The 27,208-nt window shown below is 44.4% G+C and overlaps 1 protein-coding gene across 1 annotated transcript; it reads right to left on the bottom strand.

Annotated features, from left to right (window-relative positions):
* Positions 1 to 942: 942 nt before the first annotated feature.
* On the bottom strand, positions 943 to 27,208 carry pitpnc1a (phosphatidylinositol transfer protein cytoplasmic 1a). The gene is made up of 9 exons (XM_028412226.1): positions 27,161 to 27,208; positions 10,879 to 11,027; positions 9,626 to 9,714; positions 8,988 to 8,995; positions 5,825 to 5,896; positions 4,604 to 4,699; positions 3,035 to 3,190; positions 2,484 to 2,547; positions 943 to 1,572 (listed from the first exon to the last, which is right to left on the bottom strand). The coding sequence occupies exons 1-9, from the start codon at positions 27,206 to 27,208 to the stop codon at positions 1,262 to 1,264; spliced, it is 993 nt and encodes a 330-aa protein (XP_028268027.1). The 3' UTR covers positions 943 to 1,261.

Here is a 27,208-nt window from a genome sequence, read left to right as displayed (position 1 = left end):
TTTATGTCTTGGGACTTACTGACCTAGAACTAGAGAGTGAGACTTCTTACAGACTCAGCTGTCAGTTACTTGTGACTTTTGAAGTCTGTAACTTGTAAGCGATGTTGGAAATTATTCAATCACATGATTCCTTAACCTGTTGATCACTGTTCTGTGTGTCCTCTGGGGGCGCTGCCTGGCACATTTCTATATGTGCATGTGTTTGGAGTATGTGTGCTATCAAGCTTTATTTTATTATTTTTTTATTTTTAAATTCCTGTTTTGAATAAATGTGTGTGCAACCTTTGCATCATATTTGCTGAAATAGTTCATGCCTTAGACTTACTCGATGCAATTAGGTGTATAAGTTTATTCAGATAAATGCTACTTACAAAGACGTCATCACACGTAAATTGCTGCACTAGGACTTTAATTTGCCCCAATACAAAACTCATCATGAAGAAAATCAACACAGCTCAAACAACATATCAGCAAAACAACACCACATGACTGTGACTGTAGAAACTCAGAACACAACATCAAATATGAAGCTGAGATAACAAAACATTCAGTTTACAAATATTTCAAAGTGAATTTCTGAGAGAAAAAACACAATAAACAAACACTTCATGTCTGTTAAAATACATGTTCACAGCTGCTTCTCTATTTTTAGTATTAACATTTTATCGGATAAATAATATTCAAATACTATGTACAAGAATACACATTCACTTTTACACAGACTGTGAAAACCAGAAAAATCAACTGTTGAAGTAGCCGACAAGGATTTGTCAAAAGTCCCAACCACATAACGGATACATCAAACCACAAACTCCAGTTAGATCGGAGGGTTAAAGGTGAAGCAGGACAATCTGAATATGTACAGTTTAAGTGCAGTGACTGCGTCTACATCTTGTCAACACACCCTGAGCTTGGATGAAAACAAGGTGATGTGGGATGAAATCTCTTCAGGAATGTATGCTACACTCAGCCTGGCTAATTGGACTCCATAATGATGCAGACTGCCTCTGTTCAAAGAAGAAGAATGAGTAACCTGCTTTAGTTTGACTCTCACTGGGACGTACTGAACCTTCACACCTTGCGGTAGAGGCAGTCTGAGAGCGGTTGGCTTTACTGGAACACTGTCTGCTGAGGGGTGGGGATCACCAGTAGAGTGAAAGGTCTCCCTTCACTGTAACTGGTTGAGAGGGGCGTTGGCATACTTCCTCCACTGATTCACAGGCGTTTGTTCTGGGCGTTCAGCAGTGATGCAGCCCCGCTCTCATTCTGGCTGTGGACTGGAGTTCCAGGAGAAAAAGCTGGGGAGCTTAAAGATTGAATCCCTGCGGCTTGTGTCTGGGAGGGTCAAGGTCTCCGGGGCCGACTTCTTCCTGGGTCGCTCCTTGGGCACTGACAGGAATTCTGGGGCTTCGGTGGAGAGCGGAGTCGATGGGGCGCTGCTGGGTCCACTGCGGGCGCTGGAAGGCAGCGGTGTCTCTGAGATGGAGATGACAGGGGGGAAGGTGCCGATCTTTAGGTTGGTGGCTTCCTGTGTGGCACGTTCGTACTCTCTTACTTCCTCCATGGTCATGTCTGCCCGGGAAGAAGCGTTACAGAAAGAGAAACACATTGGTTTGTGAGGACTGGTGTCCCTGTTCTTACTAGTGTCTTTCCACAGAGGAAATGTCACGGTACAGAGACACAACTCTGCATAGCAATGTTGTGTTAGTGGATTTCTAGCGAGGTGTAAGCCAGTGTACATCTACTGTGCAGAAGAAAAAGTTATAAAGGACATGTGGTCATTGCTGGAAAACAAATCAGTGGGAGACACACATCTAGAAACTGGATGTTAAAGATGTCTTCAACACACATGAGTAACTTGTGAACGTACAGTATTATTTTCTCATGAAAGAAACATCCACCCGTGTCTCCACTGTCTGCGGCTTATAAAATATTCTCATTTGAAATATTTGGACTACTTTGAAACAGGATTGCAGTGATGCTAAGTCTGCCCACTCCTCTGGGTTTGCATTGATTTTTTTGTGATGGCTCAAAAAATACTACGCAGGTCGATGGGTTTCTTCAAACAGCAGCAGAACACTAAGCAGCCGTGAGATCAGAAGGAGACTGTCAAAAGCCGATACCTTTGTGAGTGAACTGTCAAAACATTTATGATAGGATGGCTGCAACACAGCTGTGGTTGGAGGGCTTATTAAATAATAATGGATCAGCAGAGATTAAAAGAAGACCGAAAGAAGAAAGATGGTGAAGCTGTTGATCTTTCTGTGGTATTAATCAAATTTAAAGGGGGAGTTCACCCTAAATTAAATTATTAATATCATACCATTTATACATCCATAGATTGTTTTGGAGATAGTGGCAGTGGAAGTATGTGTTCTTGCCAATATGCTGGAGCATCATAGCACGTTGCTTGTGGTGTCACTGACTTAGTCTGAGCTAAGTCAGTGTCTACATTTTTGGATAAATGTCTCCATCGAACTTACCAATCCACTCGTCCACCCAGGCGAACGCCTGCCTGTGTCCTAGCAGCAGAACATCCCGAATCACCTGAGTAGATTCACAGAAAAGAGGCATCAGGAAGTGAATCAGAATGAGTTACTTCTGAAGGGTACAGAGTTTAAAACACTTTAAAGCTCCAAATGTTTCTTTTCACCCCATTACTATGAGTCACTCCTGGTGATACCGAGTGAGTAATGGCTCTGGCTGTGTGTGAGAGAGAGAGAGAGAGAGAGAGAGAGCTGCTGAGTTGCTTCAGGCAAGGAGAGGACAGGGACAGTTCACCCAAGGACAGATGCTGTGGAGGGCCAAACGGAATGGATTTGGGAATTAGAAGAACTTTGCAGGCAAGAGCAGGTGTGGAGGTGCAAGGTACACTGTGACACAGAAGCAGGGCAGATATCGTAGAAGGTGATAATGGAACATCTGATTTGGTTCACGGCTGGGTATCACATGCTCTCAGAGCCGCAAATGGGACGCCTCTGGCACTGACAACAATTTACACGGGTCAAAAAGTTTGACTTTTTTTCACCCTGACCTTGTGTACGAAGTGTTCCACACGTGTCTGCAGGCCCCAGACCTCAAATTTGACAGTGACCAGTTTGTAGGAGCACATGACGGGGTCTTGGGTCTTAATCCATCCTTCCTGCAGAATCCCTCGGTTGGTCTTCTTCGACTTAAAATATCGAAGGTCCTGCAAGAGCGTGAGACATTAGGTTCAGCAAATTGCACTTCTCATTCGGGAAATAAACATATACAAACATTGTGTACTTTTACTCATCAGATTCCTCAGAGTGTCCAGCACTCCCCTTTTCCAAGAGTTTAAATCAAGGCAACTGGACTCAGGGATTGTTTTTTGAAGATGTTTCGCCACTCCTCCAAGTGGCTTCTTCAGTTCAGTTCAGTCCTCACTTAATGTTGCAATCTGTGTCATCGAGTTTAAGTTATAATTTGAGTTATCCATAGAGCAAAAAGAAAGATGTGTTGTGCTCAGAGATATCAACAGATGTTATCATGCTAACTAGCAAGTGCTGTGCTGTCACTTCTGGTTTAATGATGCTTCTTTAATTCAAGGAAGTCTGAACAATAAGCCTGGTATTTGTGCCAGGCTAAAAGTAAATTATAGCCAACTGGACAATAAACTAGACCATATTCAGAGATGTATGTGCTGGGTGCCTAAAAGCTGCCTTTGTTTTCACAGAAACGTGGCTCAGCGACCGAGTTTTGGACACGTTCCTCGTTTTGTACGGTAGGACCAGTGCCTGCTGTGTTTACCACTCTGAGCTAGTTTGTATTTATTTCTAATCACTGGTGGGGTGATGGGTCATGTCTGAGGCTCATGTTTCTGCTTTGTATGACTAGAACTACTTTAAGGATGGTTGCTTGGTGTAGTTTTACGCTTTGAATCATATGCAGCACGTTATAATGCTAACACATTAGCTGTGTCTGAAATCACTCTCTAACCACTAGATGGCCCTGTGTAGTGCCTGGCTGTTCGATTCACGGAGGTAACGATTAGTTTTTTAATATCTTTTATTTAAAATAGGGACTAATGGCCTGTACACAGAGCTTTAAACATCTAATGATTTTCTGATCTGACATCGACTCTACTGGACGACATTTCTGTGCTATTCTTAGCTCTGAGTGTATTAAAGCAGAAGACCATAAAGCCCAGTGGGAGGTGTGTGTGTGTGTGTGTGAGACTGTCGATAATAAAACACCACTGCAGTGCTGTCATGACCCCTCTTGATTATTAATAGCACAGCCTTTTATGACCGTCGCTCCCTGATAGATGAGCACACACACACACACATGCATACAAATGTCAAATCAGCGAGCTAATGCCCATCACCTCCCCCACACACAAACATGCATTTGCCTCCCTTCCATCACTCAGACGAGGCAGATGGCCAGCTGGTGGTCAAAATCTGAGCTGGCGCTGCGAAGGAAAGATAACACACTGTTCTGTTTGTCTGCTCATACGCCGTCCCTTGTCTTGGTTTGTTGATGTCCTGCCCTGTTCTTCTGCCACGTGTGTGCATTAACTCACTCCAGTATGTAGATTTAAACACCACCTCCCGAGGTCAGCGGCTTCACCCTCTCTCACCTCTGACTCCTTGTAGTGGCGCTCTGCGATCTCATCATAGGCGATGTCCACAACACACACCTCCGTTTCCTCCTCTCTGGGCTCGTTGGCAAAGATCTGAGGAAGAGCGTGTGAGGACAAGTCAATGCTGTGCTTTAGGTGTGTTTCCCTGTCACATGGTCTGACAGGAAGTGCTCAGGGTAGTAGACATAAAATACCATGCAACACTGCAGAGGTTTAATAGGGTAGGAGCTGACAGTTAGATAATAGGCTGCTGGTTTACAACACTGATAACGTGATGAGCACCTTCTGTCCTGCCGTTACTCTCAGACAATCCACAGAACAAACTGCAAGGCTGAATCTGACTCACACCTTGTGGCCTATGATTTCCTCCAGCGTGACTCACACAGCCACAGCAAAGCAATCTCTGCTATGTTTTCCACATTTTTAACCCTAATGCGTCACAGACTGTTGATCAGAAACTTTTACGCAGGTGCAGTGAGGGCGAGAAAAGGTCAGCGAGAGATTATTAAGAGAAACGAGGGACATAAGAAAGAACAGCAGTGACTGGACAAACTGCGGGGCAGTGCAGGTGTTAACTCCAGAGCGGAAGGAGCAAAACCTTCTATTCAATTTGGCCACACACCCCATTTGTTACAATCAGTTTCAAATGTGAAATTATGACCATCTGTGAAACCAACATGTGCCTGCAGCTCCCAGGACACACCACCGAGGGGCGCCGCAGCCTTTTGTTTGTAGCTGGAGGACCTCTCGGCCAATATTGCATAACTGTCACTGCCAGTCAGAGTTTAAAGTGAAGGAGAAGTAGAGAGCAGAGCACAGTGCTTTTAACTGTGATAAAAGACTCGACAACACCGAGAGCTTGTTGTGTTGCTGTGGAGACCGTCTGGTGCTGTGGCCCTGTGGCTGTTAGCAGTGTGATTCTAGATCTTTAGCTATAACTTTCCAAAAAGATCTCACTTTGTCACAGAAAGCTATGATTTAAAAAAAGGTATTTTTTCCAATAACTGTGTTGCATGACGAGGTTTCAATAAGGCTAATTCATTTATAGAACAGTAACAGGTTGCTGTACGTCAGCAACAAAGCATGAGACACATAAGATGAAGCAAAACATCAGACAGACAGGAACACAATGAGGGACTGACAGAAAACAACCAACCCTAGAATCTATCACAGAGACCTCCCCACACATTCATCCCATCCTCTGAGCTCTGTACTCACACTATCGTTGCTCCCGTTGTTGTCCTCGTATTTGGTCTCTATGTGGATGGAAAACTTGGGCAGGAAGGAGCACTGGAGACGACAGAAAGAAAGACTAAACAGTCGAGCCCTATGTGTTACACTGGCTTCTTGTCTTAACACACACACGCTGTCCATGATGTTGATGTTTGATTTATTCGAACCTGAACCATACTTGTTGCCAGTAACACCTGATGCAGCTGATGGATGCATGCACTCTTGTTGATTACTATTAATAACCAGTCTCATGTGATCTGCACTGTATGTTAATGCATGTTATGTTTTACACAAATTAATATGCCATCAAACACTGTTGTTCACACTGTGCTGTTCGGAGAGGGGGAGCAAAGGTTTATGTAAGTGGAATCTCAGCCTGGTGTCCTCTCACCGTGTGTGATGCTGTTCAATGTGTGTAGTTTCTGCTCTCCTCTCCACCCGTCTTTCAGTTGAACAATGGTTTGTGCAGCAGACTTCATTCCACCATCAGCATGTTGATTGTAAATCTATGGTATCTAGCTCCAGTGTGCTGTTAGCTCTGACCACAGAGTGTGTCAGGTCAGGCCAGACACTAATTCATAGATCCTCCTGAAATTACGTGTTATTTGTACAAGATGAAATCCATCTAATGTAGTCAAATATAAAGCAGCATGTTTCCTGCATTAATCCATGCGTTACATCATCAGGATTAAGTAAATTATGTGTACCTGTTTGCCTCAATCTAATCCTACCCTTAAAACAATCTTCATCTTACAATATGTCCTGGAGACTTCCTCTTCGTCCCCATAAGGAACGCACGTCCCCCGTGATGTGATGGTATAAATACTGAGGTCCCCACAACATGAGTAATCCCTGCACTACACATGCACACTCATTTGTATTGCCTTCGGCCACATTGCCTGCATCAGCTCTTAAACACGACAGTTTAATTCGATTAAAGCTTAACACTCCCAGTAATTATACAACCAAAATACTGGTTACATAAGGCGTTGATGTACAAGCTAGTGTGTGTGTGTGTGTGTGTGTGGCACAGCAGGACAGAGACTGTAAGACAGATCAATTCCTGCAGCATAGACAAGAATCAGAGCTCAGTGTGTGTGTGTGAAAAAGACAGTGAGTGTGTCTTCTCACTGTAATTTATCACACAGTTCAATAAATCAAGCACACTGGCCCGAGTGATGTAAGAAGGAGACCACAAGAAACGTGTGTACACGTATGTGTGTGTGTGTGTTATCTTAAAGCTGACTGAAGCAAATGGTGGCACACGATGTGTGTGTGTGTTTTTAGTCTGAATGACTGATGCCTCCCTCCACTGACAGCTAAGTATAGGACTACCCTGCCATCACAATGTGAGCTTGTAACAGTAATAGCTACTTTTAATAGAAGAGTCGTTGTCATTGCCACAACTGATCATTATCCTGTGAGTCAGTGTGACCACACAAGCCCAATCAACACCTGTGTTTTATAAGAAGCTCTGTTCACGGTCACAGTGGAGCTGGTCGTCATATTCCCAAAGAAGTGTGTGTGTGTGTGTGTGTGTGTGTGTGTGTGTGTGTGTGTGTGTGTGTGTGTGTGTGTGTGTGTGTGTGTGTGTGTGTGTGTGTGTGTGTGAGAGTGAGAGAGTGAGAGAGAGAGAGAGAGAGTGAGAGAGAGAGAGAGAGATCATGTCCTGGGGCATGTCCCCCTAATGTCCCAGAGCAAATCATTAGTGCTTTTTGTCAGCCACTGTCAATTAACCCGTTACACAGCTGAGAGCTGAGGCGGGAGGCGGCAGCCTGACCAGTAAATATTTATGCGGCAGGGATGCAGGTGTTGCTGAAGCACAGACATGGGCCTTCAAATTGAAGTCATAAAAAGGCAATATGTGAATGCAGGGATAGGAACTAGGATCAGTCCCAGAGGAGAAAAAGTACATTAACCATGGTTTGAAGGACTGAGGGAGGACCTGGTGGTGGTTGGATAAACGTGCAGTTTACTTCCAGTGATCAGGTAGTGCTGCGAGATAAAACGAGAAAAGGATCTAACTTCACCACATTACTTTAGAATTTAAATTCTCCTTGAAGTTATTTTGATAAATAATTCTAAGGTCTTTATTACAGTGATGTAATAAACTGGAAAATAACCAGTTTTGGATTTTAATCAAAGTTCAGCACCTCTGTGGATATTTGATAAAAAGTGACCTTCAGTGGTTGAAGGTAAATGCCACTGCAATGAAAGTCCGTCTGTTAATATATCTTAGGATTAGGCTTCAGTTGCTGTTAGTACAACTTACATACATACATGTTCATAACTCTATCTTCTCTGCACACATATATGTAAGTTCATACAGGCACTCACGATAAGGAAGGTGTATATATATATATATGATCTATTACAGACACACATGGCACTTTACACGGAAAAAGCCTGAGGACATACAATAGACACATAATATGTGACTTGTACACACTGTATTTCCATATTGTCCCTGTGCCTGTGAAGACTGCGAGCGTGAGACTTCAAGGACACACTTGAGTTAAAGTGAGCATCTTCACATCACTCCAACAAATGTTTAGGAACAGCTCTGATGAATTATCATATGCACACCAGTGTAACGACAGCATCAGCTTGTATCTGGACTGCCAGTGTTATCTCTCTTCTCTACGTATTATGACCTGGATGACTGAGAATCTTCATCAACATGTGACTATCTGTCATTACATGGGGAGTTTGTGGTAGGGGACTCTATAGTGAGCTCATCAGCATTAATTAGCGTCCTTGCTGTCGCAGAGTTAAAACAGGCCTCAGCCTAATAAATACTGTGCAGTGCATGAGGACATATATGGACCACCGCCTGTACACTACTTTAATGAAGCATTTTTAGGATATATACAGGGACACATTCAGACAGCATGACAACATGGAAAACACACTCGTACTCTACTGTGTGGCTACTCTCACCCTTAAACAGTAAAACTACACACAGCTGCTGGATCAAAGTCCTTCTTTTCTTTAATGTGTGTGTGTCTGTGTTTGTGTGTTTGTGTTTGTGTGTCTGTGTGTCTGTGTGTCTGTGTGTCTGTGTGTCTGTCTGTCTTTCTGTGTGTGTCTGTGTGTGTCTCTGTATGTGTGTGTGTGTGTTCAGTTGCAGACACATTGAACTACTCACCGTGTACTCTGATCATGTTGCAGAGCCAGCATCAGTTTAATGGACAGAAATGGACGTGTGTGTTGTGGAGGGGAGCGGGGGGGCGGACAGGTAAAGGAGAACATAGAAATGAAACATGGTGAGTGAGAAAAGACCAGAGCAGAGAAGAAGAAAAAAATCATTTAGATCAAAATGGAGACGGAAGCATTAAGCCTCACTAATACCACGTACAGTAAAACAGATGTAAGATACACAACATACTCCACACCTCTCCGCGTGGGATCAGGTCCCTGGCCGGAGTAGAGCACTCGTATGCTTCTTGGGAGGCTAAACGCCCCGATAACAGGTGCAATTATTATTTGTGCAATTTTATAAAACAGCGATTTGCTTTGCAAAGCAAAAACAGCAAACACTGAAATGCACAGCCAGCCCTCTCCAGCCTGTTTCACTCCTTTTGTTTTTGATTCCATATCTTTGCTCTAACGTTCACATGTGATGGCTGCCAGCAGCATGTGTTCATAGAGCTGCAGTAAAATGAGATTATTGCCGTTGGAATGTCAGCAGGAGCCGTCGTTACTATTATGAGAGATGGGTTCTATTGTGTTTTCACTCCACTGTTTGAATGTGCAGAACCGTAGGATGTGCAGTGAAAGCCTCACCTGTGATGGTGTATGGGTAATAGTTCCAAGCCTTTTCTGTGACGTAGAAGATTTTAGGGACTACAGCTCTGGCCCAACTGGGCAGCTTGCTGAAACACACAGAGAACAGCGGGCAGGTTAGAAAAGCCAGGAAGAAGAACCAGATGATTACCAGCGGCTGTAGAGTCTAAGCGGTCCTCTGCTGAAGTTTGCTCTGCTCATTCCCTCTTGCCAGAGAAGGCGATGAGGAGCATCCAGCTGTGTGTGGCCATAATGGAGGCTGTACAGTGTTGCCATGATGGCCACGGGGGAAGTTGATTACACTGATTACACCCAGCGCCCTGCAGGGACGTTACACCCAGTGATATACAGAGAGGTGCATGGAGGGCAAATACAAAGGGACATTCAGCCATTACTCAGCACAGATGGATTCCAAGCGCTGACAGTCGCAGCCAAGTGGTGGAGCGCCTTATTGGGCATCCAATCACGATGCAAACCATGACTGAGGGAACATGGGGTCTGAAGCTTGGGTGTTAGGTAGAGGCAAATCGCCACAGATTTGAGAGCTGCATGGAATCACAGGTGAATAGAGCAGATTTACTTTTTACAGAGAGCCCTGATTGCCAGTAAATGCAGCACACAGTCAGCTGAGCCGCTTCAGAAACAATGATCGCCCTGATCACACAGAGATTATCAGGCATTCAGACAGAGAGCCATCATTAGGTCTGACCAGGTTACACTTCCATCCTCTTTTAAACAGGCCACTTATTAAGTCCCACATGATCACTCCTTGTCTGTGGAAATTGTACAAGTTTGACTGGGACGTGAGACAGACGGTTCCCTCCAGTCCCTCTCCAGAGGCCTGTCAAACAGCCAGGGAGTGTCCAGACACAGCCAACTGCTCACATGTCCTTACCCGCCTTATTTACAAGCCACACACACACACACACACACAGACTGCGGCTATAACACAGTAACAGGTGGTTTGTGGGTGGAGAAAGGCAGGCTCCACGTCCGACAGTGACTGCTCACATTATCCATCACTGACCTCATCTTTCCTTCCCACACACACACACACATCTTACCTCACCAAAATGCATGAAAGTGTATTTCTGCAGTTTTAGTCTAGCCTAAAGCAAACAGAGTCTGATTACTTTGCCGTTGATTTATTGATCTATATTTCTGAAGGGACAACTTCTGTCTGTGTGAAGTGAGAGCTGTTTCCCCCTCTGTGGCCCCCTGTATGTTAAGTGCTGGTGGTGCAGGACACTCACCTGTTGAGGTAGATTCGTTTCTCTGTGAACTGGCCGGATCCGTGCTCAGGGTCGTCATACGGTTCGTTCTGCACCACCTCTACACCTTCTCCACGTTCACTCTGTTCATGACTGTGTTTGCTAATCATGTACAGCTGGCCGATCTGGTACTGAAACACAAACACAAAAGTTTGACATGATTTTATTGCATCTAGTGATGCAGCATTGATACGAAATGTAGATGTCGTATATCAGTATCCATCTGAGGGCGCTACTTTGAATTGACCTTGGTTAACGTCCAGCAACTGACTCAACAGTATAATTCTATAGCAACTATAAAAATAAATGTAGAAGGGTATTATCACTGCTATATGGTCCTGACACCTGGGGACAGTGGCTGTAGTGACAGAGAGCTGCTGGATTAGCTGCTGTCTGCAGCATGGTGACAACGGACTGTATCGGGTCAGGACCACGCAGTGTAACAATAGTAACAGCCGAAACAGACAGTTAGGTGACCCTATCCCATGGTCCCTTGTGACACATCAGTCAGCACCCACAATCTTTCACTCATCGCCAAATGACCCACTTGGCCCAGTGACAATGTCACTTTTGGCGGCTCTGACAGGCCGGCAGCGCCGTCACACCGCAACTATTTTCCATACATTTGGAAAACCTGAAGCGCTGGACTGAGGCGTGGAGGTTTCCAACTGCTTGTAGGACTATTTTTGAGCCAGGGAAACCAATGATAGTTACTCTCTGTTAAAATGCCAAAGGGGTCATGTATACGCGCACACACACACACACACACACACACACACAATGCTTCAACCCAGGATAGCTGTGTTAAGCTAATGGAAAAAAGGACACACGCAGCATGGGAGGTTGACTTGTGACTTTACATCCAGCCACAAAAAGGAAGGAATGAAGAGACGAGAAATGTGATAGTGGAAACAAACAGAGCCCATGTATACCAGTCAGCAAAAGCAGAGTGGTACAATGGTAAATGTTTTCCATCTGCTGAACATGAGAGGAAGGCAATAAACTGTGACAGAGAATTCCAGCTGGAATGTTGATGGCGGTGTGTTTCTGACTGAGCAGCTGTTAGTGTCCGGCTGCAGTGACACAGTCACAGTCCAGGCCTAATGGAAGAGGAACCTGCATTTAGATGCACACAAACACAGATGCCTGCTCGAATTTAGAACATCGTTACCACTGCGATCAGTTCACGCTTCCTAGTTCAAGCTCATCGAAAGTGAGAATCTGCGAAATTTTAACTAAAAAATTGGGCTAAAGGGGTCGATGTTATCATCCCAATAGAGAAATAGAAGTAGAGAAATCCGCTCTTTACAAGGTGGTCACAACAAACGCTAGCATTACGGCTAACAGGAGGGTTCTCTCATTTAAGCTCCAACAAACTATGTTTCTCTGTGTCCAGTTCCAACACAAAGGTAAACACCTGTGCATCACTTCCTGCTGGGTAGTCCTTGTCAAAACTGTCACTGTGGGTTAGCTAATGCCAGCTACCATCAGACCTCCACTATACATATTTGGACATTTCTAAATTAAATTGTAAGTATTTTCATCCTGCTTTGCGGTGATTTATTTTTGTAGATGGATTATCCATCTTTTGATGAAGCGAACTGCAGTCAGTGTTTGGTTCCCTTCTTTATGTGTAATACATGTTGAACAGCAGCCAAGGATAAAGCACTACACCACCATGGTACTGACCTGTCAGAAAGCTGGAGAAAGAAAGAGAATGTTGTTGCACAGACTGAGAGATTCGTGTCTGGCCTGAAACACGTAATGAGAGCTAGCTGAAGAGCACAGATAAATGTCCCTGCTGGATCAAAAGCATCAATGCATGAGTGCCCACTCGAGAGGGCCTCTGATGGCTAGCAACACTCTATTAACATTAAGCAGAATATTTCCTTTGATTAATGCAGGGTTCAGACATATTGTGTAAACAGGCCGGCCGTGGCACGGTTCGTCCTACCTGCTATTGTGTTTAGCTCCTGTCTGCTGGCTGCAAGCTGCAGCTGATGAATGACGAGCTGCTTTCATTGTTGTCTTTGGAAATCTCCTTCTAATGACGAGCAGGGAGAAGTGGCTCCTGCGCGGGGATAGAGTGGCTCTGCATATTCCCTTTCTCACTAGAAAGAGTAGAGGCACTGAGGATCGAGGGCCTGCAGCAGGAACTCTGCTGCCTGCTAAGCTCAGTCTTTCTCTCATTTAGATGTACCTGCCTTTCTTTCTTTACTTCGTCCTGATCTGCACTACTGCACTGAATAAGAGCAGAACCCTGGATTATCATGCAGGGAACTGCTGCTCAACAAAGTTTTATTCTGTTCTGTTCTGCAGAAACAATTTCACATTAAAAGCTTTAATACTCTAAACATGAATGTCCGCCCTGCTGTTTATGCCTCCATGTTGACTTCTAAACAAAAACATGCTCTATAATTTAGTCACCTTTGACCTCAGATTATCAACTGAAAACCACTGAGCCTAACTTATAGTGAGCGCCAACTCAGAGCCTATTTCATCACAAGGTTCTTGACATGTATGCACCTGAAATTGCCAGCTCATCTGGGGTCACTGCGACCTTTGACCTTCAGTTTAGAATTTCGCCATATCTCAAGAAAGTCCCTCAAGGTGTTCTTAAGATATTTTGTTCCCAAGGATGAGCTGGATGGACGATAAATGTTAAAGGAATAGTTCAACGATATCGGCAGTATGATCATTTTATTTCTTATACCACATTATTTCAAATTAGATGTAATGTCAAAATGTTCTGGTGTCACCTTTGGGCCGAGTGGTCTCATTAAACTCGTCAGAATCTTTATGTTAATTAGCATGCGGTGTTTTAACCAATGCTACATCTGGAAACAACGACAAGAACACAAACATGTTTGTTACTCGTACGCTCATTAAGGCTTTACATGCAACCTCAGCAGCCTTTCAGGATGAAAGCCTTCGCTGTGTCTCTGCTTCTCTGGCTCTCTCTTCTAACACAGCAGCAGGTGGCGAGGAGCTGTGGTCATTGTGTTACAGCCACGGAGTGCGTTACTGTGAGTGTAAGATAAGAATCCTGACAGAGACGCACACACTTACACACAGAAGTCGAGCACCAGGCACAATGCTAAGATATAATTAAAATTCAACCACAGACAGTAATTACTGCTGTGAGCGTTCAGTATTCTTGCATTAATGAGCGGCTCCTGTGGAGATAAATAGCTGCTGTGTTTAGATGTCCATTTTAGTCTGTGTGTCTGTGTGTGTGTGTGTCTCTGTGTGTGTGTGTCTGTGTGTGTGTGTGATGAGAGACACAGAGCATGCTCACACATGCCATATAGATCATCCTTTATCTAAATCACACAAGTAAATCAATGGAGTCTCACATTTTATTACTCACCATCCCACTTCATACAGCAATCATCATGTAATCATTTTTTATGTGAGACGCTCCAATCATCAGCCGTACATCCACTCACAGCTCACATTATTTGAATTCCCTGCACGGTATGATCAAACACACAGGCCAGAGTTGCTCCTTACCAAGCAGCATCGTCTGTTTAAATCTCGGTGGAATCCATCCCTGTTGTCTTTATCTCATGGGCCCATATGGCGGATGAATTATTTTACCATCAGAGGGCAGAAAAAGATACAAACACCCAGCCGCTAACAGCAGATACACACACACACACACAGTGGCCAAAACGTAGATGGAGACATGTTTATTTATGCTGGCAAAGGCTAACGCTAATTTACCGAACCATCTGCTAACAAATACATTCCAACAGTTGGAGCACAAATACAGAAAATGATTTCCATAAATATACATCTTATTCTCTGTAGCAACACTGAACTCATGGCTGTTCTTTTCTATGCACTAAGACTTGATTAGGTTTAACCAGACACCTTTGAACAGGTTGCAAGCACAACGTCTTCCATCCACAACAAACATCTCCACAGTTTTATAGCTTCACTTCAAATGACTGAAAAATACCACCAGGAAGAAATAATGCCACAAAACCACAAAGCAGATGGAGCAGAGAGACAGAGTCCATGTGCCTTTAGGCGGTGTGGGAGAAAAACTACTTCCACCAACTATATTTGTGCCGAGCAGAGAGCATATCTAAGACCTGCAGGCCTGCTGCAGATCTGCGTATCTGTCGAAGGTGACGCTGTGTGAGGGTGTGGAGAAGTTCTGCTGTTGGTTTTTTACGGCGATATTTAAACAGGAGGAATCGGCCAAATAAATGGTTTCCTCACAGCAGCTCTTAAGCTGTGACTTAAAGACATAAAGTACTATAACACCACACACAGCTCTGCAGTTTCAGCAGAAATCTGGCCTTACTGTAGAGAGTGAGCGCCTGACTGACTGTGCTTGTGCTGATTCAGTACAAAGTGAAGGTGAGTGTTAACTCCCTGTAAAGATTTGATAAATTCACTTGCACATAAAGGTCACGTAGGCGATAGAAGGATGGCAGGTGGGAAGCAACGTGTTTGTATTCTGTGCCACACGAGCAGCCCGCTCTCTGTGTTCCATGGCCTCATTCATGGAGGGTGTTCCTGAGCTGTGGGTCTGTGCTGCTGCAACACAGTGTTACTAAAAGGGAAATATTGAATGATTGTACCAGAGGCTTAAAATGGAAGAACAACTCTCCCTGTGTGGAGTGCAGGATGAGCCACACATCCGACTGTCCTTCAAACAGTCATACTATGGTCTATGATCAGCTTGGCATCAACATCAGTCAGCCTGGCTGAAAAGGCATCATATACCTTATACTAAGTGCCACCACGGTCTCATGTTAACATATTCAATTAGAATCGATGTCAATAAAAATGATTAAGGAGGATGCAACTATTGAATAAATATATGAATTATTGTATGTGCAATTTGTAACTTTGTGATAACGTTAGCTACTGTTAGCTGCTGTTAGCTTCATGTAGCTTCATGTAGCCCTTGTAAGCAGAGCAGGCTTTATAAGATGTAAAAGATGACTTCACATCTCATTTCCAGGGTTGAACCACAAACCCGTTCAAAGAGCAAAGGGACACGAGGAATGAGATGTTGAGATATTTGCAGGTTTTCTGACTCCTGCTTCCTGCCATGTTTTGTACCAATGGCCCACATTGTAAACACGGGTTATTTATGTGGCTTTGTGGTTTTAAAAGCAGACTCCACTGGCTGAATAGTGTAGTAACACATATATCACTCAACAGCTATTAGGAATAATCCTCAGCAGTGAGCAGAGGTCTGCTAAAAGCAAAGGAGCAGGTTATGTAAAGGATGTCGGCGTGTGGTGGGGTGTGACTTATTAAAACTGATGGCTGCAGGTGGTTGAGAGCACTCTCCTGTCGTGCCTCCCTCTCCGCCCGTTTCCTCCCTGCCTTTCCTCCACACTCGTCTTCTCATCCTGCATCTCTGCAGTGTCTGAGGTCACCGAACCAAAGATTACATAATGTCAAGATCACTCACTCCGGATCACTCCACTGTGCATCTTTACCCCCCGCTGGTGCCAGTGGACGAGCGGAGTGATGTGTTTGTATGCATGCAGAAGAGGGAACGCGGGTGGAGCGAGGGGATGATGAGAAAGAAGACGGTGCTGCTGGAGGAAGATATGTTGAGACTCTGTATGGGAACCCTTGATTGAGGACGGCTGTCTCCTGCCCTCCCTGCTCCTCATTTGTACTCTCCTTGATGCTTATCTCCTTCTCCTTCAACCTTTCTCTGTCGACATTCATTTTCTCCGCATTACTGGCTCTTCTCCCTGTTCGGGGTTTTTCTCATTTCCTCCGCTCTGTCCTTGTCTTCGTGTGCTGGCTTTGACAGGATCATTATGTCGGCCGTGTTGCTGTCAGTGAAAAAACAGCCCGACTGTTTTCCAACTTTTTGACCCACACTTGGCCTTAATGATGCTTTAAGAAGTGGCTGATGTACGACAATTTTTTTTTATTGGACTGTGGTGTAATTAAATGCAGTTGAAGTTGAGCACAATGATTCGCTCCTCACAGGTCAGACCTGTGTTTATGTGCATTCATGTGTGAAGAGATTACTGTCAAAAGAATATCATCAGTGTTCTAGCGTCGACTTTAATGGTGCCCAGAGGATGAATCTACCTCACTGACGTTTCACTTTGTGACCAAACACCCAGAATTATTCTTTTTTTATTGTGTTTAATTAGCAAATAAGCGCTCAGAGCTAATTGTTGCAGAGAGCTGCCATTTCCAACCAAACGTCTCCACATCTTCCTATTTTTAATGTGCATAAGTGCTTTTAATTTAGGTAAATATAGCAGCATGCTGTGCACCCCCACTACATGTTGGAATGGGACCAATGCAGCAGCAGCCTTTGAAGCTGGAATTGTAAACTTAGCACATGTAAATATTAATGTTCACAGAACTGTTTTTAGAAGCTATTGAAATGTTTATTGTGTTAATTTAGCAGTTTGTTATGATTACACACAAAATGTGAACAAGATGCAATTATTTGGTTCCAAGCAAGCTTAGAATTGAATTTTAGGAACATGTGAAATAGTTCATTTTAATCTGTGTGAAATGAACTTTGAGCTAAATGATGTTAGCGTGAAGGGTTAAAGGCAGGGTAGGAGATTTAGAAAACACACGCCCCTTTCTCTCGGAGCTCACCCTGAAGCCACGCCTCCAATCACATGGACGCATCACCTGAAGACGAGCTGCGGTCTGTGACTTCGGCCATCATGCACGTACCTCTCTGGTGCACAGAGCAGGAAGAGAGTGACAACCAGCCAATACTCCTACAGGGTCCACCCGGAGGACTGATGATGTTTTTATGTTTTATAGCTTCAGATGATTCATATTCTTCGTTTTAATGAGAAACTGCCGAACTAATCGGTTGCTATCGGATTGTAAACAGAAGTTACACTGATTTAACAAAAAGTGCATCAGAGTGAAATCTCCGACCTTTAAACACTGGAACTTGAAATGACAGCACAGACAGCACCAGAGCAGTCACAGCATTCATGGGTTGGAAGCACTGAGCGCATGTTGTTAATCAGCTTGGATAGAAGCGATCATATAAATAAATATGTTTCACTCCAGCATCCAGACAGGCTGTTTAATATGACTCATTAGATTCAGTCAGTATAAAGCAGAAGCCAAGAGGGATCAATCACCCCCCTGCGGAGAACAAAGCAGATGAAGCGGCGCCCACAGGTGCATGTTGAAGTGTGCCTTGCATCAGCACTGACACTGATTTCTGATTGATTTGGTTTTGGAGATGCACTGATGTGCCGCAGACGTCGATCCGAGTCCCGCGCTTTGAGCAAGAACCCGGTGATTTACTTCCATTCACTTAGTTTGATAAACACGTTTCCCCGCTTGTTACATAACCCTTTGTCCCCACCCTGTTCTAGTCTGGAGTGTTTTGGTACAACTTGAATTTCAGATTGCTTGGGGAAAACCAGATCATTTATTATGCATAGAGGAAGCACAGTGCTGTATACTTCTCATGGCGCTGCTGAGATAGAAGAAGCGAGGAAGGAAAAACGCAGACAGAGACTGTGAGTGTACGACATCAGGCTTCAGACTGCAGCCGTGACTTTCTCAACATTCTCCAACAATAACTAAAATCTCTCACTGTATCACTGTTGAATGGGAGTTTTTGGACCTGTAGCTGATGTTTAGTCACTTACCTGATGATTCATTTGATTTTCGGATGTTGTAGGTGAGACTTTATTCAGGAAGAGGTCGGAGTTTGCATTAACCCTCAGCTTGATCATTTTCTGGGCTTTGAAACTTGTAGTATATTATCCGGTGGTAACAGTTTGCCAGCTGGAACGCTTTACTTGGTGCTTCTGGGCTTTGGGGAACCACCAACACACAGTTGGCATGTAAGGAAGAATTTTGTGAACAAAGAAAAGTTGGTTGTTTCATGCTTTTCCCTGGATTCATGCTTATTGGTTGTTGGTTAAATGGTTTTATGATATGAAGGAATGTTCAGGCTGCTGTCTCCAGAACAGACATTATCACTCAGTCAGTGTCTATTTACTGTCTGGGCCCAGTTGATGCTGACAAAAAAAGATTACAGAATGTCTTGTATACACATGTATTTAGTGATGCTGGTCACAGCCACAGACAAATATGATGTTGAGAGTTTGGGTTTAGATAAGGTTGTTCCTTTGAGTCACAGATGAGCAGATCAGAGCAGTGTCATGAAGATCAAACTAGATATTGAAAGGTTTTTTCCTCTCCACGTCAGCCCCCGAGAGAATGAATGCATGTCTGAAACAGCCTTGACAGACAGCTCACAGCTACTGTGGCAGCACAGTGTCGTGACTTCAGCGTTTGAGCTGTCAAACGGACCAGAGGGCAGCGGCTGAAATGAGACGGAAGTTCGAAGTCAGCGTGAGCGAGGCAGAGCTTCACTGGAAGTTATCTCTCCTCTGTCCAAAGCAGAAGTGGGTTATTGTTGTTGGACTGTTGGTATGTGTTGGAGAATTCTGGAAAATCCCAATGCATGCTGAACATTCCTGGGAATTCCTAATACATGTGATTTATTGATTCCTGTGAATGTGCTCTGTTTGTGTTCTCAGTGAAGGATGAATGAATTCCATCCACCTGTCCAGCTGTAATGTGATGCTGACATAACACTGTAGTAGTGTTATGTCACATGCGTCCTCAGAGGATTAGAAACTTTTCTTGGACACTTGGTTTTTCGGCCGAGGCTCAGGCTTATTCCAAGTTTCTTGTGTCCTTGGCTTCGCCTTCTCTCCTCATCAGCTTTACTACCGATTCGCCAGCACTGGAGTGTCGCCACAGACACCAGATTTAAAACTCTGGCAGACAAAGAGCAGACATGTTCAGCTCTCAGGATAGTTTTGTTACTGCAGATTTGTAGATGGCAGAGTATCTTTGCATCACTGGACAAAAGCAACAGACGTGAGATGGAGAGAGGTGAGGATCCATGCTGGGGGCCCCCTGCACCTGTTCACCAAGCTATAGCAGACTAGAACCACTAAATCAGACCGACCAGGAAAAGGTGCACCTTAAAAAACACATGTTGTGTTTGTGGTCTAGTTGTAAATAACATTCTAGAATTGCAAAAACCTGTCTCTCCACCCACATCAGAAATCAGCAGTAAGGCTCATCTCTGATGTGGGTGTATATATATATTTATATACATAAAGTCATACGACACACACTCACACAGACACTCACCAGGACTCACAAAGTCATGGAACACACGCACATTAGTACACAGTTGGACCATCTGGTGTGTTGGACGAGGTTTCCGCTGTCACTGCTGAACTTACAGCCACACAGTCACTGCCTCGCTTTAAACAGCTGTTCGCCAGATTTCCAGGGTCTTTCCAACACAGTAAAACCCACTGGAAGTGGAAATATTTTTAATTAACGCATGTGAATGTGAAGTGGCAGTTATATGTTTCATTTTGCGGACGCCTCTCCTGTCTGTTAGATTCCAAATGTACTGGCACTAACCTTGATTCCTGTGCGCTCACTGCACACACTTCATCATCAAAGAGATTTCTAATCAGTTGTGAGCCGCTGATGTTCCTATAGCAACCAGGGACACTTGTACCTGTTATTCTGGTATGCACATCATGTATCTGTGCAACCACCCACATGGCTGGATGTAGTTCTACGTCTATAGGTGTGTTTCAAGAAACCTGTTTATTATTATGGTGGTAGCGGCGGTCAGGTTCGTGCTGATGGAGAGTGTCTCCTTCGCCTTTACAAACATTATTTGACACGATCATTCTTACGCAGCTCATTTTCTTACTGAGCTGGTCTTAAAAGAAATCATATTGATTTGCTGTGCTGCAGTGTAAATAGAGATTTTGTGCAGATGTCCCTCTCCCACTTAAACTGCAAAACACCTAGCAGTATGGCTACCCTCAGCGAGCTGTGAAAACAGCTGATTATCTGCTTAGATCTTTAGCAGTTGGACTTCTCAAAGGAAGCAGTAGTGTTTCCTGACATTTATGTGTACCTGATATTGACACCAGGACATGTTTCAGGGTGTAGGGGGTAGTTTCCTGAAACAAACACGATGTGACTAGTAATGAATATTCAATATTTGTTCCATCATTACTAAGAGCACATATCTTGTGTAGAAGGTTCCAGTTCGGGGCCTTTCTGTGTGTAGATTTGTTGTGTTGTTGTTCTCCAGGGACTCGGTGTGAGTGGGTGCATGGTTGCTGGCTCTCTGTGTTCCCCCCAGCTGGAATAGGCTCCAGCCTACAGCAGCTGTTTACTACTCAGTGGGTGTCTCCGCAGTGACTTCTGCATCCCGTGATGTCACGCACACACCCTCTACTAGAATAGAAAGGTTAAAGTGTAAATGTAGAGCTGAGGGCTCAGGTCCTGTTTTTAGCACAAAGGCCGGTGGACGCATGTTCTCCGAGTGTGTCTTTTAATGACTTGACGTGATCATAAGAATAACAGATCTGATATATGGTGATCACGCCCAGCTGCTCCCCTCTCACGCTGCATCTCTCCTCCACCACCTGTCCCATAACTCTACAGACACATTCACAGGGTGTCAGCTCGGCCTCTATTCTCAGCAGCCATTGTTTCTCTTTGTTTAGACAGGATGTTGACAGCGAGTGAGGTTCAGAGGACAGGGACAGCAGAGAGCTGGGCTGAGGGCCGGGATGGCAGGACGAGTGATGAAGCGTTTCCTCTTCTAATAAGGTGGATGCTGAACTGGTGGGAGGGTTGCCAACTGTTTCAGATCGGTGGTAGGTTAGCTGCTGCTGTTAAAACCTCCTGTTATGGTTCTGATGGTGTAACCAGGGAAGTGATCCGCTGTTACCCAGGAGGATGTGCTTCACGTCCCCTGTGGTCCCAAAAATCACCTTCGACCCCACAAAAAAGTGCCACATTTGGCCGATTCCTTTCTGCTAACGACACATATGGATGTATTTTCAGACATGCGACACGGAACATATGATCGTCAGCTAAAATAAAACATCCTTACTTTGCCTCTGTGTTCAGCAGCACTCTGCAGGTGCACCTCTTCACAGGAAACAATCAGTATGTCTATGTATGTATCAGTATGTCTGCTATTTCTTGGAATTAGGGCGTGTCGGCACAGTGTGTGTGTGTGTGTGTGTGTGTGCAGGAAGCCATTTAAAAATCTGTCGCCGCTCTCTATAACCCCCACAGGACGGCCGTTTGAAGCTGTGAGTTTCAAACACATGACCAGAGGCAGCAGCGAGAAAGCATAACTGTTACAGATGTCAAGCTTCAGGATGACACGCGCCGTGTGCTGCTGCGGTGTCTGTGGGGAGGGCAGAGATAATATGTCAGACAAGCATAATATAACATCATTAGCTGGGTCCATCCCCTTATTAGTCCTGTGAAGGGTGGGTTTGTCTGCAGCAGCCTCACTCTGTCTAACTCTAAACTCTGTGTGAGAGAGCTCTGTGAGTTTTACTCTCAGTCGTCCCTTCTTCCCTCTCTCCGTCTGTGTCTGTCCTTCATCGACCGTATGTCTTTAAATTAATAAACATGCTCTCTCTGTCTGGAGTTCCAGTCAATACTAAAGGTTACCGATCACATGTCTGAATGTTTTGTGCCATGGTGACCCATGCGCAGACGCCGCCTCCCGCGTTCTTCAGCACTCATTTCTGGATTTCTCACCTGTCTGTTCGTCACCCCTGTTCCCACAACCTCCAGTCACCTGAGCAGCTGTTCCTACTCAACTGCTCTGTATTTAGTCCTCAGCTTTTACACTATAAATAGACACTACAGGAGAATTGTTGCTACATAGTGCACCGTTTCTGCCTGCTGGTGTTTTCCAGTTTGTAACCTTGGCCCACCTTCAAGACCCTTGCTGGCCATACCTGCCCTTTGCTCTATGGATATTTCCAGCATGTCTACACTCACTACAATGTGAAGTGCTTGGACATGGATTCCTCTGATTTTAGAGGGTCATAGACCTGTGAGGGCCTGTAAAAAGAAGCAGGGAGCTGCAGTGTGGCTCAATCCAATTCAAAACATGTCACTAAATAAGTCAGCTCCTCTGCCGGCTTTGGGACCTTCCAACTCTCACAGAAAGTGTTTGTGCTCAGTGTGAGTGTGTTACACTGTTACACATACACTGAAGTGAACATTAGGATTCGGGCCGTATCTGGATTTATCCGGATTGATTTTAATCCACCTCTTTGAGGTGGATCTAGCTGGATTGGTTTACATCTGGCTCAGGTCTGAACGCAAATGCAGCTATTGAATCCGGCTAGCGACGTGATACTTCCGGTTCACAGGGACAGTGTCCAAGTTGCGTACAAAAGCCGTATGTAAACAACCGGCGAACTACGACAGCTTTGCCCCGAGTTTTTTCCGCAGGGTACAAAGCAATAAACTGCTTTTTAAACTGAAAAAAATAAATGAACGAGCGACACAGGACAAAAAAAATAAAAAATGCACGACGCATGCGCACACGCGGTCCTACTACGGCCTGAACGGACTCTGTATATTACGAGGCGCCACCTAGTGGTTTGGAGGACAACAAACAAGCCAGATTGAGTGCGGACACGTGCGTGTGATAGCCAGATTTGAAAACAGGTCTGAACATATCCAGCTTAAAGACTATCTGGATTCAACCCTACTCTAGCTGGACTGACTTTCTGCAGTGTGAACGGGGCCTAAAGCCGTATACACATAGCCAAGAATTCAGAATATAATGTCACTGCACCTACCCTACACACATTATTGTTATGTCTTTTTTAAATTTTATTCATAGATCTACACAGTTCAGATTAGATTGACCTTCACTAGCAAATCAATCTGCAGTTTACACCCATGCCTGTGTAGACAGATACATGTAGAAAAGACTAAAGTGTGAGAACGCTTTGCATCATACCTCAGAGAAGCTCACATTATATGTTAACACATATACTTTGTACTATATTTCATTATATAGTATGTGAAATTCTATCATATTTAGCATCTGAATTGTGGCAAAAACTGTATTAGCGGAGATGCCATACTTGACCTTTGACCTCTAAAACTGAAGCACATTTGCCCCAAAATGTAATTTAGGTCAACCTGCCCACACTAATCCCATATTACAGATAAGCCTGCAGCACTGCAGTCTACACAGGTCCATACACCTATACAGCCAGGATTTCTAGAGTTTATGTTTGAGTATGTTCATCCTGTTCAGGATAGATTAAAGGCTTATTAACCTCGTCTCTTCATAGGGATATATTACTGTTATATATCAGAATAATTATGACATACTTTCAAACTATAGCCCAAATCAATTACCATCTCTGTTGTAATGAATTAACTTTTGAGTGTTGTACCAGTGAGCTGCACCTGAGCAGCCACTGAATCACGTTCACGATCAGCCTCAGAGTAAGGAGCCTTGGAGAGCGGATTGCAGGAACAAACTGTTGCTCTTTAAAAAAGACATGAAACTTGAAAGCATTTCATTGGTGGTGAAAACAGTGTACAGCATGATGCAAGAAGCGTAGAAACAACACTGAAACCTCTGTGGTAAAATTACAGGGCAGTGCTTTGCCTCTGGAGCTGTTGGAGCCAGTCTGTAGTAGATATTTAAGAAGTAGCCATCCTGGATGGAGTCATCTTTGTTTGCAATCTTTTTATAACTGTAAAGTCTGTTTACAAGATCATTAACCTACAGTCAGGCAGTCACCATCCATCACCTCCTCCACACACATCCTCCCTCTCTCTCCTTGGTTCATCCTTTGACGTCTGGCAGATTGTCTGAGTGAGCGTGCTTTCTCCATCTGGCGAGTATGAGCCAGGAGCGAGGAGCTCCTCAGGGAGCAGCAATGAGACAGGCTCTTAGTTAGCGAGAGCACAGAGCCTTCCTCTCTGGGGATGTAAACAAGATCTTGGTTCTGGGCCTAGACGTGATGCGGGGCAGTTCTGGTCCACATGGACACCCTCCCCATAGAGTGACCTCACACTGACTGAATGATGTCACCACAATCAAACCAGGTGTAATGGGTTCATACCTCTAATGACACATGCGCTGAAGCTGCATTTATTTAGGATGTTTTCATCCTTTTTGAATTGCTCAGTTCACATTTTGACATACAAAGACCTCCAGTGACATTAGAATCTGTGACATGGGTGGATGAGTAGTTTCCATGGCTACAAAATGACTGATATGATTAAATGTTTTCTGACCAACAGAACACAATGTAAAGTACGTGCCCTGACTCTGCACACAGGCGTGCACCTTCACACACGCTTGGCTGAAAAACAGTGACACTAAAAGTATGTTTTCGAAATAAAATCCATCAAACTCGCAGTTTAATTCTCTGTGTCTCAGAGAAGCTTCTTGACGTCTGTCTCAGATGAAATTCTTCAACCGTCCAGTCATTTCTTTCTCTGAAGAGAATCTCCTGATGCTGCGAAGCCATGTGAGGACATTTGTATTTTCACTCTTGTGTTGCATACAATGAATTTGAAATTGTTACTCATCACAAATCTAAGGGAAACCTTCCATCTGCAGGAGTCAGTACGAGTCAGATGAAGATGTGTTCTATCGTGCATTCAATTCTCACTTGAGCACATAGCGCTGCATTATGCAATTTGCACCATTCCAGATGACGCCAACTGAACCATGGCAACTACTGTTGAATTTCCCTGGTTGTGTTTGCACTGAACGAGAAATCATTTCAGAGGGGAGACATCTACTGATCTTTGCAAGCTGCAGAAATGATTCGATACAGATGTTCATTTACCAAGTCGCTGACAGATCAATAGATCAGGCTGCACCTCATTGTTGCCCTTTCAACAGCAGATGTGATAGCCCTTAGCCTGGCCACAGTAGACAGCTCTATCTTTCATCAACGTTGAAGTGAAGCAAAGCAGAAGACGAAATCAACCCTAGAATCCAGCATAACAGTAATCACAAACATGAAACTATGTTTCTGAAGATCAAGAAAGTTCAGTGATGGGGGGGGGGGTGTAAAAGCAACACACAAGCAGCACAACAGTTTTGACTTCACTTGACAAAACGAAGGGCTTTGCCTGACTGCAGTGAACTCAGCGCTGTGGTAACACACGTATGAAGCATCATAAAACCTTTAAACTCAATAAAAACCTTTAGTAGAACATCTGCTGTGTAGGCAGGGACTTATAAAACCTCAAACACAAACCGCTTACTAACAACACAAACAGTGGCAGATCCAGAGCGTAACACTGTAGGCATGTGTCTCGTGTAGTCGCACAATTTTTATGTTTGTCGTCTGGACAAACTGTCTGTCTGTGTACAAGGTGACTTCAACCAGTCAGTCAAATATCTAAAGAGAACTTCTGTGTAAATAAATCTGTGGATCTCTCATTCATCCAGCTCACAGTCATTTCCAAGAGATCAAATCGAGGCAACTGGACTCAAGGATTGTTTTTCACCTCCCCCAAGTGGCTTCTTCAGTTCTGCTGCTATTCTGATTGGGAATCTGAGTTTTATGTGTTCACATGACTAAGATCCTTCTAGTTGGTTAATGGTCAGTTAACGACCAGAAACTGTGTCTGGGCCATGTGCAGGACTAGTTGACGGCCCATCGTTAGAGTTTGAATGGGAGTGAAGTCTGCTAGGAAGGGATGAAGGGTGAGAGCTGAACTGAAGAAGCCACTTGGGGGAGTGGCTTCTTCGTCTTCAAAAAACAATCCCTGAGTCCAGTTTCCTCGATTTAAACTCTTGGAAATCATCTGTGTAAAGAAAATATGTGCATGGGGCACCAGGAGGTTCACCTGGTGCAGCAGGTGCCCTAAAACTCAGCTGATGGTCTTTAACTGCACGGCCTTCTATGCCACCCAGTAGATCCAGCCCGGACACTGTGTGACAGCACAGACAGGAAGTCCAGTTATACAAGTCTCTCCATTATAAGGTAGCGTTAGCAATCAATCATGTGCAATAAACTACAGCTGTACAACCATCAACCTCTGCATCACAATAAGCAGCACGTTCCTGTCATATCTGAGCAGTTAGGCTGCACGGCGGTGCTGGGAAATCACAGTCCAAACACAGAGTGAAGCAGATCTATCACCACGGTCCATAACAACCACATGACTCCCTCTGCTGCTTCACACCATCTCTCAGCAGGGGGAAGCAGAGACAGCAGCAGCGCCACCCTGCGGTGGTTCTCTGTACGGCTTTTGGTGCAAAACGGACACTACGAGCGCATCAGTGCCAACTTTGTCGCACTTTGTCTGCAATAAAAACTACACAGAATACATCAAGACAACGTGATGCAACTCAACAACTCTGCCCGGGTGTGCGGACAGTTACAGCAGCAGCGTGTGAAACTTCACCCACCTCCTCCACTGTGAGGGGCATGCAGATGCGGTACTCCTTCATCAGCAT

The sequence above is a fragment of the Parambassis ranga genome, chromosome 8 (genome assembly GCF_900634625.1).
Source record: "Parambassis ranga chromosome 8, fParRan2.1, whole genome shotgun sequence".
Lineage (NCBI taxonomy): Eukaryota > Metazoa > Chordata > Actinopteri > Ambassidae > Parambassis > Parambassis ranga.
The sequence above is the reverse complement of the archived record's forward strand: the minus strand, read 5'-3'. Positions and strand labels throughout refer to the sequence as shown.